The 18,416-nt window shown below is 33.1% G+C and overlaps 1 protein-coding gene across 1 annotated transcript in view; it reads left to right on the top strand.

Moving 5' to 3' along the window:
- DPYD (dihydropyrimidine dehydrogenase) overlaps nucleotides 1–18,416 on the top strand; it is an 840,387-nt gene that overhangs the window by 97,200 nt on the left and 724,771 nt on the right. Inside the window, exon 3 of the mRNA XM_024119602.3 lies at nucleotides 16,812–16,894. Coding sequence (XP_023975370.1) covers nucleotides 16,812–16,894 — 83 coding nt within the window. The remainder of the gene's footprint in view (nucleotides 1–16,811; nucleotides 16,895–18,416) is intronic.

The following is an 18,416-nucleotide window of genomic DNA, read 5'->3' on the forward strand; positions in this document are numbered from 1 at the left end:
ATTAAAGAGGATTACATGCCAATGAAAAATTATTAAAAACAGACTAATAGACAATTGTTATGAATTTAGAAGTCTCTGCCAACTTCTCTTTTTGATACAAATTTATGTAAGTAACTGTCAAGTAAAAGGCTTTATTTCTTCAAAACCAAAGGATATTAGAAGGCTTTATTTTTGTGACTTAAAAATTATTGCTTTTCTGAATTTTAACTTAACACAAGAACTTAAATGATTCTATTAAACTTTTCTCACATATTTAAAATCCACGTGTGCTCTTAAAGATATATGATTAGAAATACTATTTTAGGGTCTTTTGTTTGTTTGATATCTATCTAGTACCAAGAATTTCATGTTTATAGAGAAATCTTAGGCCTATGTTTTTGTAAACAAAAATCAGTTTATAAGTTTAGGTACTGTTTATGGAGACTTATGTTGGATTGGATTGCATATATATATTTTTTGTAATGTACATTTAAAATTTTTGATGCACTAAAGATTGTTAAATTTCAGTACTTCCAGTACTGAATTACTCCTTCCTGTTTGAATTGACTCACTTTGCTGTGATCTCAAGGGTTTTATTCCAAACAAGAGAATGAGATAGCTTAAAATGATACATAGCCAGCTTTTAATTATTTTTTAATAGAATTTAAAAATAAGTGGTCCTTCCCAGCACTGGAGAAAAGACTATGTTCACGTATGTTCACATCTGTGAGTTTACCTGATGTCTAACTTTACATCGTACATGCTATGTATGGTACTGTTGTAATACATTATGCGTTGCATTACGCAGCCATATGGTCTGTAGACATTTGTAGATTTTGACCAAAGTAAACATATTAAAGATTAAGTGCTAAACACTGAGAATAATGTGTTTTCTGTGTAATTAAGTGCATGAATAAGCAGATTGGATTCAGTAAATGAGACACTTGTTTACGATTTTTAAAGTGGATGATGTTCCTAAAAACGATCCTTCATGTGAAAAACTTAACTATCTAAAATTGTCTTTGAGATGTAGAAAAATACCACTGATGTCAGAGTAGTAATAATGGAATTATTACACTCCCCCAACACTGTCAACCTTGACCTCAAACTTTTCCTCATCTGCCGAGATATCCCTGTTCTGGAAAGAACACCCACTGCTTCTGAGATAAGCTGCCCAAGGACAAGGGATTGTTTAATTTTAAAGCCTCCAGATTATATCAAATTTTTAATTTTGAATAGGCTTAAGATCCTGTATAGAACAACTGTGTACCTCTGCCATTCTAGTGGTGGTAATTAATTTAGTGGGGGCATACTGATGTTAGTAAAACTATTAGTAAATAGTTTATTTTCAAGCTTCCACATGACAAAGGTAAATAGCTGTTGGATCATGTGGTTGATGGGCATTTTAATGTAGATTACTCAGACTGGTATTGATCCTTCTCTATGATAACAAATCAGCCAGTATATGAAGTGCTTGGTACCGTGAATTTATTAGTATTAAGAAAATGAATTTAATTTTTTGTTTTGGTAGAAATACTTTTTATAGAAATTAGCTCATAAATATATAACACTTGAAGAGTTGTCTTTTGGGAAAGTTCTGATCTTCTTGGAATTAGGTTTTTCTTATTGGCCTCATTTAGCATAGCAGGACTCAAAATATCTACCAGAGGGTTATTTGAAGGTATACAAAGTTATGTCATTTATTTGAAGTTCATAGCAAGCAACTGCCAAAAGGGAGCTAATTCATGGTGAACCGTGGTCTGCATGCACTCCAGTGCTAAAGAGGTATTTAAATATGAGCGCACATACCCAAGCTTAGGAGACAAACAAGGTGATCAAAGCTTCCATTCCTTCTGTAGCTTTCTGTCCATCTTCCACTGTATCTCTGAACACAGGAAGGTCCAGTTTGGCCAGTAAGCTTTTGCCGTTCATCAAAAAAATATACACCCATGCTATTTAGTAGATATCATAGGCTGAACTGGATGAGAGTGCTGTAAATGAGCTAGGATTTGAAGCAACGTCTTGAGAAAATGATACAAATGTAGATTATGATTTGTAATCCAATTTTTTTCCCCACTTTTCTTATTCTTAGCAGGCATATTCTATAAACACCATCAGTTTCTAATACTTTCAGGGTATTTTTGGTTTTGTTTTGCTTTCTTGTTTTTTTTTTTCCCCTCCATTTTAGCAATTTATTAAGTACTTAATTGGAAGTCCTTGTTTTCTTACTATAGTGACTTGCAAATAGTTTTCTTTTTGATTTTTTTTGCACCACAAAGGGCATTTTGTTGTGACTTACGAGTATGTACAGGAAAAATTATCTTTAAAAGTTTGGGAGATTCAACTGGCAGATAAAGACTTGTTTGGGTTAGCTCTACCCAAATGTCCATTAGGAGTACTTGACTCTAGAATCATAGGAGAAGATGCGTTATAAAGCTCAACAAGGGCAGTGTCTATTCATGTCCAGTAAAGCACTGGTAATGGTCTCTTTGTGGAATGCAAGAATACTCTATGCTGTCTCATTTGAAGTAACACTTTCTAAAGTCTGATTTCTTTTCATTAGAATCTATGCTCACTAACCAACATTGATTTGTATTTGCCATTCCATATTGAATTTCCTGAAAGTTAAATTTCACTGTTTATGTTATCATATTAGTCTGGTCCATGTAACAGTTTCAGGTAATAAATGACTGCATTTGCACTCTAATTTGGTATCTCTGTTTCATTTAACTTTGTTAATGTGAGACAAAATATGAAAGGCAGACTGACAAAATTAGCTGTTATTTTGCAAGACTGAATAACCAAATTTGGACCATGAGGTAGTTGTCAAGATAAGGCTACAATGGAAGGTCTGTTGGAGGAAAGATAGCTAGCTGCCTTCACTGACATCATTTTGCACTTTTAATTGAAGCTAGCATCTGATTCATGTGTGTGAAAGTTCTTAGACCATCCATTCAACAAGCCTTTAATGGTTAACTACTATGTGGAAATGTAGTAGTAAATAAATTAATAAAAAAATCCTCTTGCCTTCATAAATATAATCAATATTTATAAGTAAAAAAAAAACCACTTGCCTTTATGAATACAGTCAGTATTTTAAAAATACCATAACATGTAATATAATGTTAGGTATAATAAATGTTATGAAGAAGAATAATGAAGTAGGGAAAGGTGGCAGAGAGAGTGAAGATAAATTCATTTTTAGAGACAGTGGTTAGGGAGGATGTTTTTAAAGAAATTCCATTTAAATAGAGACCTGAATGAAATGAGAGAGTAAACCATATGAATATTTGGCAGAAGAACATTTCAGGCAGAGGGAACAGCATGTGCAAAGGCCCTGAGGAGAAAAGGTGCTTTTGTGTAGAAGGAACAGCAAGGAGGCACTGTCACTGGAGCAAACTGAGTTCAGGAAGCCTGGTAGCAAATGAGATCGGTCCTGTCAAACAGAGCTTGAAGGTGAGCAAACTTTGCAGTTGAAGCAGTAGATTTTCATTATTTAAATTGCTCTTTGAAAGGCTTTTCCCCCTCAAGATTAGGTGAGTAAGTAAATAATAATGACTTCTAAAAGGCAAATATTAAGGTTTATACAGTGATTAGAGATTGGCAGTGTCTGGCACATAGTACTCCACAATATTTTTTGAAATAGTGATAATTGTTTTTCATTTGGTTATCCTGTAAACCAAGTGAGATTCATTCAAAATCTAACCATACGGGGACTTCCCTGGTGGTCCAGTGGTAAAGAATTCACCTTCCAATTCAGGGGATGCGGGTTCAATCCCTGGTCAGGGAACTAAGATCCCACATGCCTCAGGGCAACTAAGCCTGTGCGCCACAACTACTGAGCTCGAGGGCCTCAACCAGAGAGCCCGCGTGCCACAGACTACAGAGCCCACGCTCCCTAGAGCCCACGTGCCACAACTAGAGAAGAGAAAAAAACCCGCATGCCACAACTAGAGAGAAGCCTGTGAGCTGCAACTAAGAGCCCGTGTGCTGCAACGAAGACCCGAAACAGCCAAATAAATGAACAAATAAATATTAAAAAAAAAAAAAGAATCCAAAAAAGACAAAATATAACCATACGTTATGTAAAGATATATGTGGTAATTTAAATAAGAAATTAAGATTAAAAAGTAAATAATCTTGAATTTTGTTTACCTCCTTTAGATATAGGAATTAATGCTCAGCAGGTAGGATTCTGCAGCAGAACTGTTTTTAATCTTTGCTCACCTTGGGAAAGTACTAAAATATTACTTAATTTTTACCATGGATAAGAGTTAAAATTTAAAATACTTCAAGGTAATTGTAGCTAAAATACATTTTGACTTAGACTATGAGCCTGGAAATGAGATTTATTCTATCCATTTAAAAATGTGTAGCACTATTTGAACAGTGCTTTCTTGTTTAGAGTATATTTTCACATACATGATCTCATTTAATTTTTCCTCACAGCACTTTGAAGTGTGTGTCAAAACTTTTATCATTTTCATTGATATCTTCATTTCATGAAGAAATATTTGCAGACTGAGATGTTAAACATTTTCCTAAGAACATATAAACAGTTTACTTGCAAAGCTGGAACTTAAAAACAGATTTCCTGTCTCCACAGCTCCTACGTCTCCTACTATATTATATTCTATTTCACTGTGACTCATACGAGATTCTCCTAGACAGGCCTTGATTGTAAGCTGGCCACCATTAGTGAAATGACATTAGCTAAACATGATTATGTCTTAATGTTCACTGAAAGGATTAGACTAGTTAAGACATACTGAAGGGAAAAGCAATTATCTATTGAAATATGAAACTCTGGATTAGAACTGGAAATCGTATATTGGTATTAGAATATTCATCTGGAATTTAAAAAATCTGAATATAGTTATTATTTCTTACTTTACTCATAAAGAACTTCAGTGGGGCTAGTTTTGAGGCTTTTTGCTGAGTGCCAAGATTTAAAACATAACATTTTACTGGAAGAGTAAGTTCATCTAATTGACTCATTCTTTGGAGGAACTTAGACCTTAGGAATTTCTGACTTCATGAGAAACAGACATTGGTATTAACTTTTCCCTGTTTACCTTACTGCCTAAAGAAAATCATTAAATTAATCAATGCTAAATTACCTTAGAGTTGTAGCTTTATAGCTTGGAGTGTGCTCTTTTACTTAAATTGTTCAGATTTTGAAAGGTAAATTTATAATTGCCTCCATAAAACTTGTGGCCTCCGTGATGTTAATTCCCTGTGGGTCCTGCAGGCTTCCAGTCATCTGAGATTTGTAGTGATCGCATTAATATGTGGTCATTTGTAATGATCGCATTAATATGCAAGGATTCTTCCACTGGATGTGGGACATACTTGCCTGATAATAGTTTCCTTATTGAATTGAAATTGTGTTTTTGAACATGAAGAGGCTTTTTTTTTTTTTTTAACCTTCGTATCCCCAGTGACTACCGTGTATCTGGCACCTATTAGAATCTCAATAAATATTGAATGAATGAATGAGTGAATGACTTGCTTTCATTTTAGCTCGGCAACAGGATTGACTTTTGCAACATATTTTTTATTAGTAATATGAATACTTAAACTTAAGCATCATTATCAAACAATAGAAATTTGCCAGCTTTTGGACCCCTTGCTTCTCAATGTACTTGGACATTATATTTGTAACTTTCATTTCTATGTCATCTAGGTCCATTACAAAATCATCCTTCCTCATATTAAAATTTGGTGCACATAGACATACGGCTGTAGATGGGCTTCAGGGGATCCACTGGCTCATTTAAATTGTATGTAGCATATTGTATATATATGCATATGAATTTTTTGTGAATATTTAATATTTTAAGAGGAAAGGATCATGATTTTCATTATATTCTCATAGGGGTCTTATGATCAAAAAGTTAAAAATCTTCTTTTTCCCATAAAGACTGTATTGATTTTACTTTATTACTCATTAGAATCACTTGGAAGACATGAAAAATGCACTCTTTTCTACCTCACTCCATAATGTCTGATCCATTAGGATTATGGTGGGGTTCATGGGTACTCTTCTCTTCCTTTGCTTCCTCCATTTATTGAAAACCTTCTATTTGTTTGGTGTACTAAGTGATTTACATGTATTATTTAATTTTGATGACCATGCTAGAAGGTTCAAGTATATTTTGCTTAGGATAAACTGAGTGTCCTAATTAAGGAGCTATAACTAGTAGGCAGTAATGCTGAGGTCTGAGGCTAGAGCCAGTTCCACTACCTTTGACTTCTCGCCCCTCCTCAGCCCCTCTTAATCTGGAAAATTTTGACTCATTTCAAAGACATGTTTAGAAGTCATTAACTCATAGACATCTCTGCTCTAGGAGAGTTAATTCCTCTCTCTTCTCTATATTATCACTGGATTGTGATCAATATGGGGGTCTTTTCTTATTTACCTTTATATCCCTTAGTGCTTAGATGCTTAGTATGATGCCTAACAGTAGATTTTCAAGTTTTTTTTTTCTGAATTGAAATTTAATTGATTAACTTCAGCTTTTATTATTTAGTAATTATGAGACTAAAGTTCTAGTAGCTATGCCATTAACTCTCTGTGACCTTATTAATATAAAACTGTTTCCTCATTTATTAAAATTAATTTACTAATTTAAAAAAATTAGGTTATTATATAAATTTTAGATCCAATCTATTCAGTTCTAGTTATTGTGATTATTTCATAAAGGAAATGCTGTCCTAATAGAAATTAAAGTATATGGTAATACCATCAATTCTTTTATTTAATAATGTAATTTGCTGAATTTTTTGCTTCTTTCCTGCCCCATCCAGCATGTGATCACTAGATACTTGGTTGAATTTGTTATTGTTTGGTTTAGTTTAAGCAAAGATACTTCAGTGATCGTGTTTAAATTTCTCAGCATTCAGAGATCTTGTGTGTTACTTTGCCCCCATGTTGCTGATGATATTTTACTCATTTGTTTTATCATACTTTTATACAATCCTTAATACCGATGAGATATTAAAACACTGTAAAATCTATCACAGTTGAAACCCTAGACCTTCTCTCAACCCATGGGGATTCATTTGGCAGGAGGCCACCAAAACCAGTTCTTTTTGATGCTTAGTTTCTAGTTTCTACTTTAATTGCTGCCAAAATCTGAGCACTTGGGAATTTAATTGCTCATTATATTTGTCACAGTGGTGTCACAGACCCAAATAAAGACTGTTGCATGCAAAATATTTATGGGTATTAATTTTGCCTAAACATCTGTATATTGGATTCTTTATTTTCTACCTTGTGAAGTATAGCACATCCAGAAAGAAATAAAACAGTATTCTCTACAAACTTATGCCCCACTTTATTAGTAAACAATTATCCATCCAATCCAGTTATCTAAATTTAACAACAAACATCTAGAGGAGGACCTATGCAGAAGTTTATTATACTGACTTTACTCAGTTTACTCTTTTGAAGCAGTCTCTGAGGGATCTGAGTATGGCTCTGAGGACAGACTGCTTGGGTTCAAATCCCTGCTTTATCCCTTACTAGCTATATGACCTTAGGCAAGTTGTCTTAATCTCCTTGTGCCTGCTTCCTCAGTTGTAAAGTATGGATCTCAATGGTTGTTGTGCAGGTTAAATGGGTAAAGTTCCTAGAAAAGTGTCTAACACAGAGTAAGCCCTTCATGCTATTAGCTAGTTTACTATTAATATAATTCATCTTTATACGCCAAAAAACTGTAACATTTACCTTGGTTGCTGATATGGATTTCCAGTTTCCTACTAATTAAGTAGAGGTAACATTTGCCTGTTGTATCCAATGGAATGTCTGGTCAGCACTAAATTCAGTACTTCTCATGTCCTTCCATTTTTTCTGTGTGTTCCCACTTTCTTGCTCCATGGTATTTAGGCTAATAGGCCTGTTTTTTGTTCCATTGTTTTATTACTAATCACTGATTTTTCTTGTTCTTGTAATTGCTAATCTGAGGAGTAGTTTGTTCATTCATTCTCTCCCTGTGTCCCCTTTTCCTTTTTAGTTACCCTTTGCCTTTCCCTTCCTTCTTTCCTACAACATAGATTGTCTGTCTTGCATCTGCTGTGATGGTTGCAGCGCTCTCATGCAATTATCTTGGTCAAAGGAAATTACGAGGCACTTGAAAAATAGGAAGTATCAGTCATCACCATGGGCAAGTTCATATTTATAATTGTTTGAAAGTTTTTTACCTCCTGGAAAGTCCCCTATGCCTTACTTATGCCTGAAATTGTATTCTGGGATAATCCTACACTAACATATAGAATCCCCTTGAAGCAGGAGGGAAGGGGGCAGGGCACAGCCTTTAAAATAATGACATAGCCATAGGACATTACAAAAACTGGTTAAAATCAACTAGGTACAAGATGGTGGAAGATTTGACTTCCAGTGTACCTTGAGCCTCATTATATGCTCATTGTAATACATTAGCATGCTAAATGACACACGCACCAGCGCCATGACAGTTCTGAGGCCAACTATAAAAGGTCCAAAGGTAGGTGGTGGCTCAATTCCTGGAAATCCCCACCCCAGCCCCAAAATAATTGGAATAATCCACCCACTCATTAGCCTATGAAATTACCCAGCCCATAAAAACCAACTACCTCATATTTCGGGGCTTGTTGCCTTCTAAGATGGCCCACACTCTGCCTGTGGAGTGTGTTTCTTTCTGAATAAATCCACTTCTTACCTATCACTTTGTCTTTCACTGAATTCTTTCTGCGACAGGAACATCAAGAACCTGAGCTTCATTAAGTCCTGAGACCAGGTGTGTGATCTCAATTAAAAGACTGTGGGTTCAAGTCCCAATCTGGGTTTAGGCCAGGTTTGAGTCCTGGCACGTGGCTTCAAGTCCCAATCCGAGTTACATGGTTTCACCCTGTAATGAACAGCATATTAAGTTATTTGTTATTTAAACATAAGTTTATAGTTTTTCTCAGATCCGTACTCAAATGAACTGGGCTGAGAATAGACTTTGATAGAAGACGTTGGCTCCATTTTACTTACAGTTGTCCCTAATGTTAGGAAAATGTTACTGATAGTGGACGTGAGAGTGAGTCTCTCTGCCTCTCATCTAAAGCATCTGATGCTTAATTTTATTTATGGAGAGGATGAGCAGATAAAAATGTTAGTTGCTTGAGATGTTTATCTCATTCTGGAAAAAGACTAACATTTGTCTTAACTAGAATTTAACTCTTGTATCTCTTCTTTGGTACTTTCATATATTCTTGAAAAAAAATCTTGGATTTGATTTCTTCAGGACACAGGTATTTTTGGTGAAGGTAACAATTAGACTGTTTAAATGTTTACAAGACTTATTTATTTCCTCTATTGTTCTGTTGGGCACAATAAGTTTTGTGCAGACTCAGGGAGTGTGAAACATGGAGCATTCTTTCCTTTTCTGTTATTCAATAATCATTTTGGGTTCCCATTCCACTTTACGGTAAAATATGTCATTTTAACCACTTCCAGATAAAATCACTATTAAATTTGAGGCTTCTCATCATTAAAATGAAGAAATACCTTCAGATGCTCTGGAACACTTTCTCTCTCAGTCAACTCTGATATCTTTGCCTGTCCTCAATTCCTGGAGCCATAGTGAGCTCAGTGGGGCTACTTAAGGCTTCTGTGTCCAAATTTTCTCTCACTCTGTCTTCAGAAGAATGTTGTTATCTCCTATCTCTGTGGCTGGAAAAGCTAGACAGTCAAGCAGTCTTTCCACCCTATTGTTTATGTATGCTAGGGATAGGCCTTTAAAAACTCAAAATCCAGTAATTTTGTTTGTTTCTTCTTTAACGTCCTTCACAAACTTGTTTCTCTGCAGCAGTGGAGACCAAAATAAAGTTTAAAACCACAGTGCAGGTAGCAAAGAGGAGGAAAGTGATGAGGGATTTCGGGACCAGTAGAAAAACCAGACAAACAAGAAAGTATACGTATTTTTTCTTTATGCTGTCAATTTACCACATAGAAGGGAGGCAAATGCATTTTTTTGTAGTAACATCTAGACTCGTTTGAGATTCTGAAACCATCTGTATAATTTTAAAAAATGTAAATCTGAAAGAGTAAAATTTCCACAAGAATTCTGTTTTGAAAAGGTTGTCTACACATGGATTTTACTGTGAATTGACCTTTTCCAAAAATTGATCAGATTAACATTCACTTTTTTGAAATAATTTATAAATTATAAGAAATAGTAAAAGCTTTTTTTTTTTTTTGCTTTTTACATTTTATTGTACAGTTTTTCCCAAGGGACTCAGAAATGGATATTGGGATGAAAAGAGGTTTTTGTGGACTCCATCGGTGTTTGCTTTTGATTCTAAGCTGCTGTGTCACAGGGTTGTAGCAGGCTGCCTTATATATTTGTTGTCTATGACTTTGTTTTGCCGTGGGCATTATTGCTCTGGTCTAGGGAGTTACTTTAAATGGCTAAGTTGAGATATTAAAATTCTCTCTTAATTACAGTAGCGTGACTTTTCTAGCCTTTCCATTGATTTTAATAATTAAATCTCACATTTCCTATAGGTAGTGTGTGAGAAGACAGTACCCTAACTGAAGACAACTGTTCTTAAATAAAGAGATTCAGATATAACGTTATTTGATTTTGTTAATCTCTGTTGGTAAAATCAAAGATTCTAAGATTTTCTTGAAAACCAACCATAAAAAACAAAAATACCTTGTCAAGGTACAGATTTATTTCTATTAAATGACTCCATTTAGCAAACACATTTGTATGTATATATGTGTGTGTATCTGTGTATATATTTATGTATATCCAAAGTAGGAGATATATTAAAAATGAAAAATATGCCCCAAACAATTAAATAGAAATATCTATTTCCACATCTGATTTGTAAACCACCTGTGGGGAAGTGGTAGGTGCTGTTTTCCATATCAGGAGGAGTCAGTAAAGTTTGAAAGAACAAGGTTATGAAACCTTTTTCCAACTTAAGATTTAAATGTAAGACTCTTAGCAGTGATTCATCTAAATTGATGGGGTTGGGTTTATGGCAAACCTAGAAAAAACTAAGTATAATTATATGACCACAGAGAAAACGTGCATTGTTTTCTATTAACAGTTAAATTCAGGAACAAGAATGAGATATAGAATCAGTAATCCTGAATTTGAGTATTGACTCTACCATAGTCACATAATTTGAATATATTTCAGATGAAAACAATTTGAGTTAGCTGGGAAATTAGTTGGAATGAATAATCCCAGTCAATGAATATTTATTTTTTCTTAATACTTTTTAAGCTTTTATTTCATTTTTAGCCATCTAGTCTTGTTTTATGTTTATAATAGCATTAGCAACAAACAACCAAACCAAACCAAAAAGGAATTAGCTAAATAAATAATAGCACATGGGTGCAGTAGAATATTATGCAACTCTAAAAATTGTATTGCGAAGTCTGTTTAGAATCATGAATAAATACTAGTCATCTGTTATTAAGTTAAATATATGAAAGCTAAAAACAATATATTCCAAATATTATATAACTAGTAGTTGTGTTTTGGTCTTTTCAGGTATTCGCTTAGCCCAAGTGGCACTATTTGAGTATCAGTTGTTCACATTAAGCTATGTTGTAGGTTGAATATAGCAAATAAGTGTAACTGATTTTATTATATGACTTTATTTTCTTTTACTGCTTTGTGTACATCCTTATACCTCTTTTTGGGTGTGCAAAAGTAAAGAAATCAAACTGATGATTGGAAACTTTTTTTGGACAATTTGAAATATTAAAACTTTCATGAACTCATTGGCAAATAATCAGAGGAGGCAGAGATCTTAATTAGTCAAGTGCATATTTAATAGAAAAAATAAATATTGGAAAAGTCAAGTCCTATCTTATATTAAATTTCTTTTATTGCTAGTGATTACTTTGTTGTATTATATTTTACAAAAATAGCATATTCAGCATAGAATATACAAATACTTCCAAAATCTTTAAAAAAACTCTTGATTTTTTAAATCTTGAAGTCAAAAAGAAATATAAACCTATAACTGAAACTTCGGAAAATATTGAAAAGTATAAGTAAAAAAATAAACCCTTGTTTATTCAACATTTTGAGATAATCTGAGTTACTATTTCATTTCTAGTCTTTTTTGGCTTTGCTTGTTTTCTTTTCCAAAATTGTAATCATATCATACAACATATTCAATTTTATAGTGTCTTTTTAAAAAAATTACACAATGTCATACAAACATTGGCTAACTCTATCTAAACAGCATTTGTAATTAATGCATAATATCCCTCAAATTCAAAGTGCTTTATTTAACCATTCTTTTATTGTCGAAAATTTAGGATCCCCCCCAATATTTCACTGTCATAAAAATGCTGCATTGAACACCTATGAACATAAAGCTTCTAAAAAATATTATTATTTCCATAGAAATATTTGAAAGGGCACTATAATCTGTTCAGTGTAAAATTTACATTTGTCCCCCGCCCCCCTTTTTTTCCTGAATAAAGAAAGGAAAACTCTTCTTTCTGCCTTAGAGGTCCAGACTAATTTTATCCCAGAAGTAATGGGAAAGTGTTCTTCAAAGGCCATCTAATTCAAATAATTTAGTTATTCATCTTTGCAGTTATAGTCATATAAATGTCATTCTTTAAGACTATTACTCTATAGAGAAAAAGTTCATAATTTAGTTAATGAAGTATCAAAAATTTATCAGGGTAAGTTACAGGAATTGGATCTTTAGTACAGAATTTTAGTAAATAATAAAATGTTATTTTATTATTATTAGCTGGTAGCTAACACTTACTGTGTCAGCTACTTTGAACTTCTTTATCTGCATTCTTTAACTGTAGTGATATATTACTACATTATGATTCCTTCACCAGAATTCGAACTCTCTTCTAAAAGCTTTTTATTGTAGTATTACATATGGAAAACTAAACAGATCTTAAGTATTCAGTTCCATGAATTTTCACAAAATGAGTTAAACAGTGCCCTAGAAGACCCTCTTCTGTCTCCTGTAGTCACTATCCACTAATTTCCAACACCTTGATTAGTTTTGCCTACTTTTAAAATAGTAGCTTTATTGAGATATATTCACATACCGTAAGGTTCACTCATTTAAAATGCATATAATTCAGTGGTTTTTAGTATATTCACAGTGTTGTGCATTGATCACCACTAATTTCAGAACTTTCATGTCCCCAAAAAGAAATCCCGTTACCATTAGCAATAATTCCTTCCCTCTCTGCAGCCCCTCCCTGGCAACCACTAATCTCCTATCTCTATGGATATGCCTGTATTCGACATTTTATGTAAATGAATTGATAAAATTCATTTGTATCTGGCTTTTTGATACAATTCATTGATACAATTCATTTGTATCTGGCTTTTTCACTTAGCATAACGTTTTCAAAGCTCATCATGTATCAGAACTTACATTTTTATGGCTGAATAGTATATCATTATATTGGTATACCTTATTTGCTTATCCATTTATCATTTTATTGACTTGCATTTTTTCTACTTTTTGTCTGTTATGAATAATGGTGTTATGAACATTTGTATATATATATATGCGGATATATGTCTTGATAACTGTAGGCTTATAGTCATTTTTGAAATCAGGTAGTGTTAGGCCTTCAACTTTGCTATTCTGTTTTTAAGAAGGTTTTGGCTATTCTGGGTCCCTTCTATTTTCATATGAATTTTAGAATCAGCCTATCAAAATCTGCAAAAAAAAAAAGTCAGCTGGGATTTTGACAGGAATCGCATTGAAACTTTAGACTAATTTAGGGAGTAGTGCCACCTTAACAATATTGTCTTCTAATTCATGAACACGGGATGTCTTACCATTTATTTTGGTCTTTTTTAATTTTTATCATGATGTTTTGTACTTTTCAGTACACAAGTCTTATGCTTCTTTTGTTAAAGTTATTAAGTAGTATTCTATTCTTTTTTATATTCTTATAAATAGAATTGTTTTCTTACTTTTATTCTTGAACTATTCACTGTAGCTTTGCTTGTTTTTGTTTCCAAGTTATTATTTTTTTAAAGGTAATTTTAAAAATTTTATTTATTTAATTTATTTATGTTTGGCTGCGTTGGCTCTTGGTTGCTGTGCGCAGGCTTTCTCTAGTTTAGGTGAGCGGGGTCTACGCTTCATTGTGGCGCACGGCCTTCTCATTGAGGTGGCTTCTCTTGTTGTGGAGCACGGGCTCTAGGCACCTGGGCTTCAGGAGTTGTGGCTCGCGGGCTCTGGAGTGCAGGCTCAGTAGTTGTGGTGCACAGGCTTAGTCACTCTGCGGTATGTGGGATCTTCCCGGACTAGGGCTCGAACCCATGTCCTCTGCATTGGCAGGCGGATTCTTAACCACTGTGCCACAAGGGAAGCCCAGCTTTGCTTGTTTTTGAAATTTATGTAAGTGGAATAATTTTCCTATGTGATCTTCTGTGTGTCACTTTATTTAGTACTATGTATGGCTGTGAGATAATCCATGTTATTCCACATAGATGTAGTTTGTTCATTCTCATTGCTATGTATTTTCCATTGTAGTAATATAACACAGTTGATTTATATATTCTATCTTTATGTACATTTGACTTGTTTCCAGTTTGGGGAAATTTGGATAGTGCTACAATTAACATTCTTGTACACGACTTTAGGCGAACATATTATATATTTGTTCTGGGTGTATTCCAAGACATGAATGTTCAGCTTTTGAAAGTGCTACCAAAAAGCTTTATCAAGTGGTTTTAACAATTTACAGTTCCACCAGCAGTGCTTCAGTTGCTTTTTATACTAAAAAACCCCACTTTTGTATCATCTATCCTTTTCATTTTACACATTTTCAAAGTGTGTAGTGATATTTCATTTTTAAAATTTGCATGTTTCTCATGACTAATGCTGTTGAGCATGATCTTTTTAAATTAGTTATTTGTATAGTCTCTGTTATATAGTGTTTATTTAAGTCTTTTGCCCATTTTACATTGAATTGTATTTTTTTTCATATTTACTTGTAGGAGTTCTTTATTTATTATAGATATAAGTAATTAAAGCAGTGTGATACTAGCACAAATATAGGAAATTGAGCAGTTGGCCATTATGGACTCCAGAAACAGACCCTATGTATACTGTGTCTTACTTTATGGAAAAGATGAATTAAAGTGGGGAAATGATGGCCTTTTCAATAAATAGTACTGATTTAACTGCTGACCTGTATGGTGTGATTTTCTGTTACACACCATATACAAATATCAATCCCAGATGAATTACACATCTAAATGTGAAATGCAAAGTAATAAAGCTTTGTGGAAAAAATATAGGAAAATAAATTTATAACCTTGAGGAAATCAAAGATTTCTTAAACAGAACACAAATAGCACTAACCGTAAATTAAAGCAATAATAAATTGGGCCTCTTTAAAAATAAGAAATTCTTGGGCTTCCCTGTTGGCGCAATGGTTGAGAGTCTGCCTGCCGATGCAGGGGGGATGCGGGTTTGTGCCCCGGTCCAGGAGGATCCCACATGCCGCAGAGCGGCTAGGCCCATGAGCCATGGCCGCTGAGCCTGCGCGTCCGGAGCATGTGGTCTGCAACGGGAGAGGCCACAACAGTGAGAGGCCCGCGTATCAAAAAAAAAAAAAGAAATTCTCTTTATGAAAAGATACTGTTAAAAAGTGAAGTGAAAAGACAAGACACAGAGCAGGAGATATTTGCAACTCACATATCCAAAAAAGGACTTTTATTCAGAATTCAAATTATTTTAGATACATTTTGCTAATTTTCAAGATTTTCATTGTAAAGCATATAACTATGTGCTAAAAAGGATCTTTGCCTTAATTTGGCTGATCTAAAAAGATATCAAGGTAAGATAATGGTATATATAACAATGGGTTTTAAATCAATGAATTCTTACACATTGGAAATTATTAATCTAAATTCTGTATTTTTGTAAAATCCAGCATACTTCTTTACAATTTAAAATAGAACCCATTAATGTTAGAATTTTATTATTTAGTTTTACTGTCTGTTAAATTAACTAAAATGCTAAATCCAATTATTTTATTACCTAAATACATGAAATCTAATGTGCCAAAAGATTCATAGGGATACATTTTTTAGGCTAAAATTTAATCCTATATATTATGTTCTGATAACTTATTAGGGTCATGTGAGATTAAGTTAGTTTTACATATAAAAACATAATTAAAATTAAACAAACTCTTAGAAAATTCAGTCCAGTAATGCTAACAGCCTGATGTAATGTCACTTAATTTTAATGATTGGACTTATTTATTTTCAAATATATATATACATATATATATATTTGTGAACAATTTGTATATAACTGTTATTTAAAGATCTAATTTTTAATTCTTGATTTTAAAATGTTTGAACTTTTATTATTATATTATGCCTGGGCTTTATCTTTCCATATCAGTAAATACTAATATTTTAGAACTGGGTATTTATCATGTACAATTTATTGTGATTTCAAACTTTATTGACTTTCTTTTGAATTCCAGTTGGCTTTGATATACTTGAGATTATTTTAGAGAAACAATTTTTAAACCTCAAAACTCTAGAAGTTGTACTACTTTTATATAATACTCATTTCTTCTCTTTACCCAATTTTGAAAAATTGATAAGACTTCTGTGACAGCTGTATCATAAAACGTTTTTATTTTTTTACTGTTGAATTCACACTGTCAATTTTAATGAATCCTACCCAATTAAAATGGTGTGCATATTTTTGAGTCCATAATCAATATAATCAATTATATTTTACATAATTGCATAGATATAATTTTATCTCAGGATGTTGGAGGATTAATGCATTTTTCTAATATGTTGCAGAATTGCGAGAAGCTGGAGAATAATTTTGATGACATCAAGCACACGACTCTTGGTGAGCGAGGAGCTCTCCGAGAAGCAATGAGGTAAGTCTGGGTCACCATAGCAACAGTCACAGATGTGGTAAAGAAAAAGTCATTCTTCATTATTGGGGGAACAAATGAGTTCATTGCCACCATTCAGCTCTGTTCTCTAAGGTATTAATTTGTCAGTGGAGAGACTTCCCTTGAGGCTGTACTTTGGTTTTGAAGCTGCATAAATGTTAAGCCTCAGTGCACAGTAAAAAATGTAAATGTTTAATTTGTTACTTAAAATGCTTAAGGGGTGTCTTGTTTTATATTTATACTAAACTGTGTGATTGAATGGAAATGTTGTTCATCTACATTCTGCCTGTATAAAAAAATAAATAGTACAATGGTGTTTTAACTGAGTAGTATTTTCTCCTAATTAATATTTAACTAAAATATTTTATAGGATTATACCATAGTATTTTTAAACCGATATACGTTTTCATACTATTATAAAGCATACAGATTAACTTTTTTTCAAATACAGCAGTCTATAATGAACCTGATGGGTTTTCTTTTTTTTCCTTTTTAACATTACTATTTCTGAATATTTTTCTGAAATCTCCCTAAACTTAATACCTTTTTAATAACTTTTAGGAAAGCATACAGATTAACAGTCTATAATGAACCTGATGGGTTTTCTTTTTTTTCCTTTTTAACATTACTATTTCTGAATATTTTTCTGAAATCTCCCTAAACTTAATACCTTTTTAATAACTTTTAGGAAGCAGTCTTTAAATCCATCTGATGAGAATCAATGAAGGATTTTACTAGACATTGAAAATGTGTGAAGAATAAAACTTAGTATCCTTACAGCTGGAGAAATGACAACAAATGATGTTAATCTTAAAAGTTCTGAGCTTGAACATTTGAGTGGGATAATTTCCAATATATTTGTACAGAAATAGTATATTTGCCTTGATTTAGCCTGTGAAACTAAAATTGATTTTAAAAATATATCTCCTTCTATCCATGCTCATTTTTTAAGGGCTTAAATTAAGGCTGAAGAAAAAATTTTAAATAGGAGAAAGGATAAACCTATGAAGCTCCCTAGAAGGGTATTTTGGGCACAATTTTGTTATTGCTGGCACACAGTTACCATATACTTTAGGCTAGAAGCTGCTCTCATTTAGTGACCTCCCTTTTACCAGGCAAGCAGCAGGGGAAAGTAATTAAATTTAATAGAAGCTGCCCTCATTTTGAAGCCACTTCTATTTAAAACCACAGGGGGAGGTAATTAAATTTAATGGAAACAGTAGCTTCTACACAAAGATACATGGTACTTCTATATAGATGATTATGATGTCACAAAAAGAGGAATAATATATTACTAGTACTGAGAAATTACCAGCTGGAGCAAGTGAGCCTATTTTATTGTTAATGTCTTTACTAATAAAAAAGAGGGAAAAATAAAACTGAGTCCACAATAGAGAATTTATATCTATATACAATGCAAGTGGACATTCTCAGAAAGTTAAAGTTATTGAAAATAGTCGTAAATTTAAAATAAAGAGTAAAATGTATTGTGGAAAAGGCCAAT

This window comes from Physeter macrocephalus, chromosome 4, assembly GCF_002837175.3.
Source record: "Physeter macrocephalus isolate SW-GA chromosome 4, ASM283717v5, whole genome shotgun sequence".
Lineage (NCBI taxonomy): Eukaryota > Metazoa > Chordata > Mammalia > Artiodactyla > Physeteridae > Physeter > Physeter macrocephalus.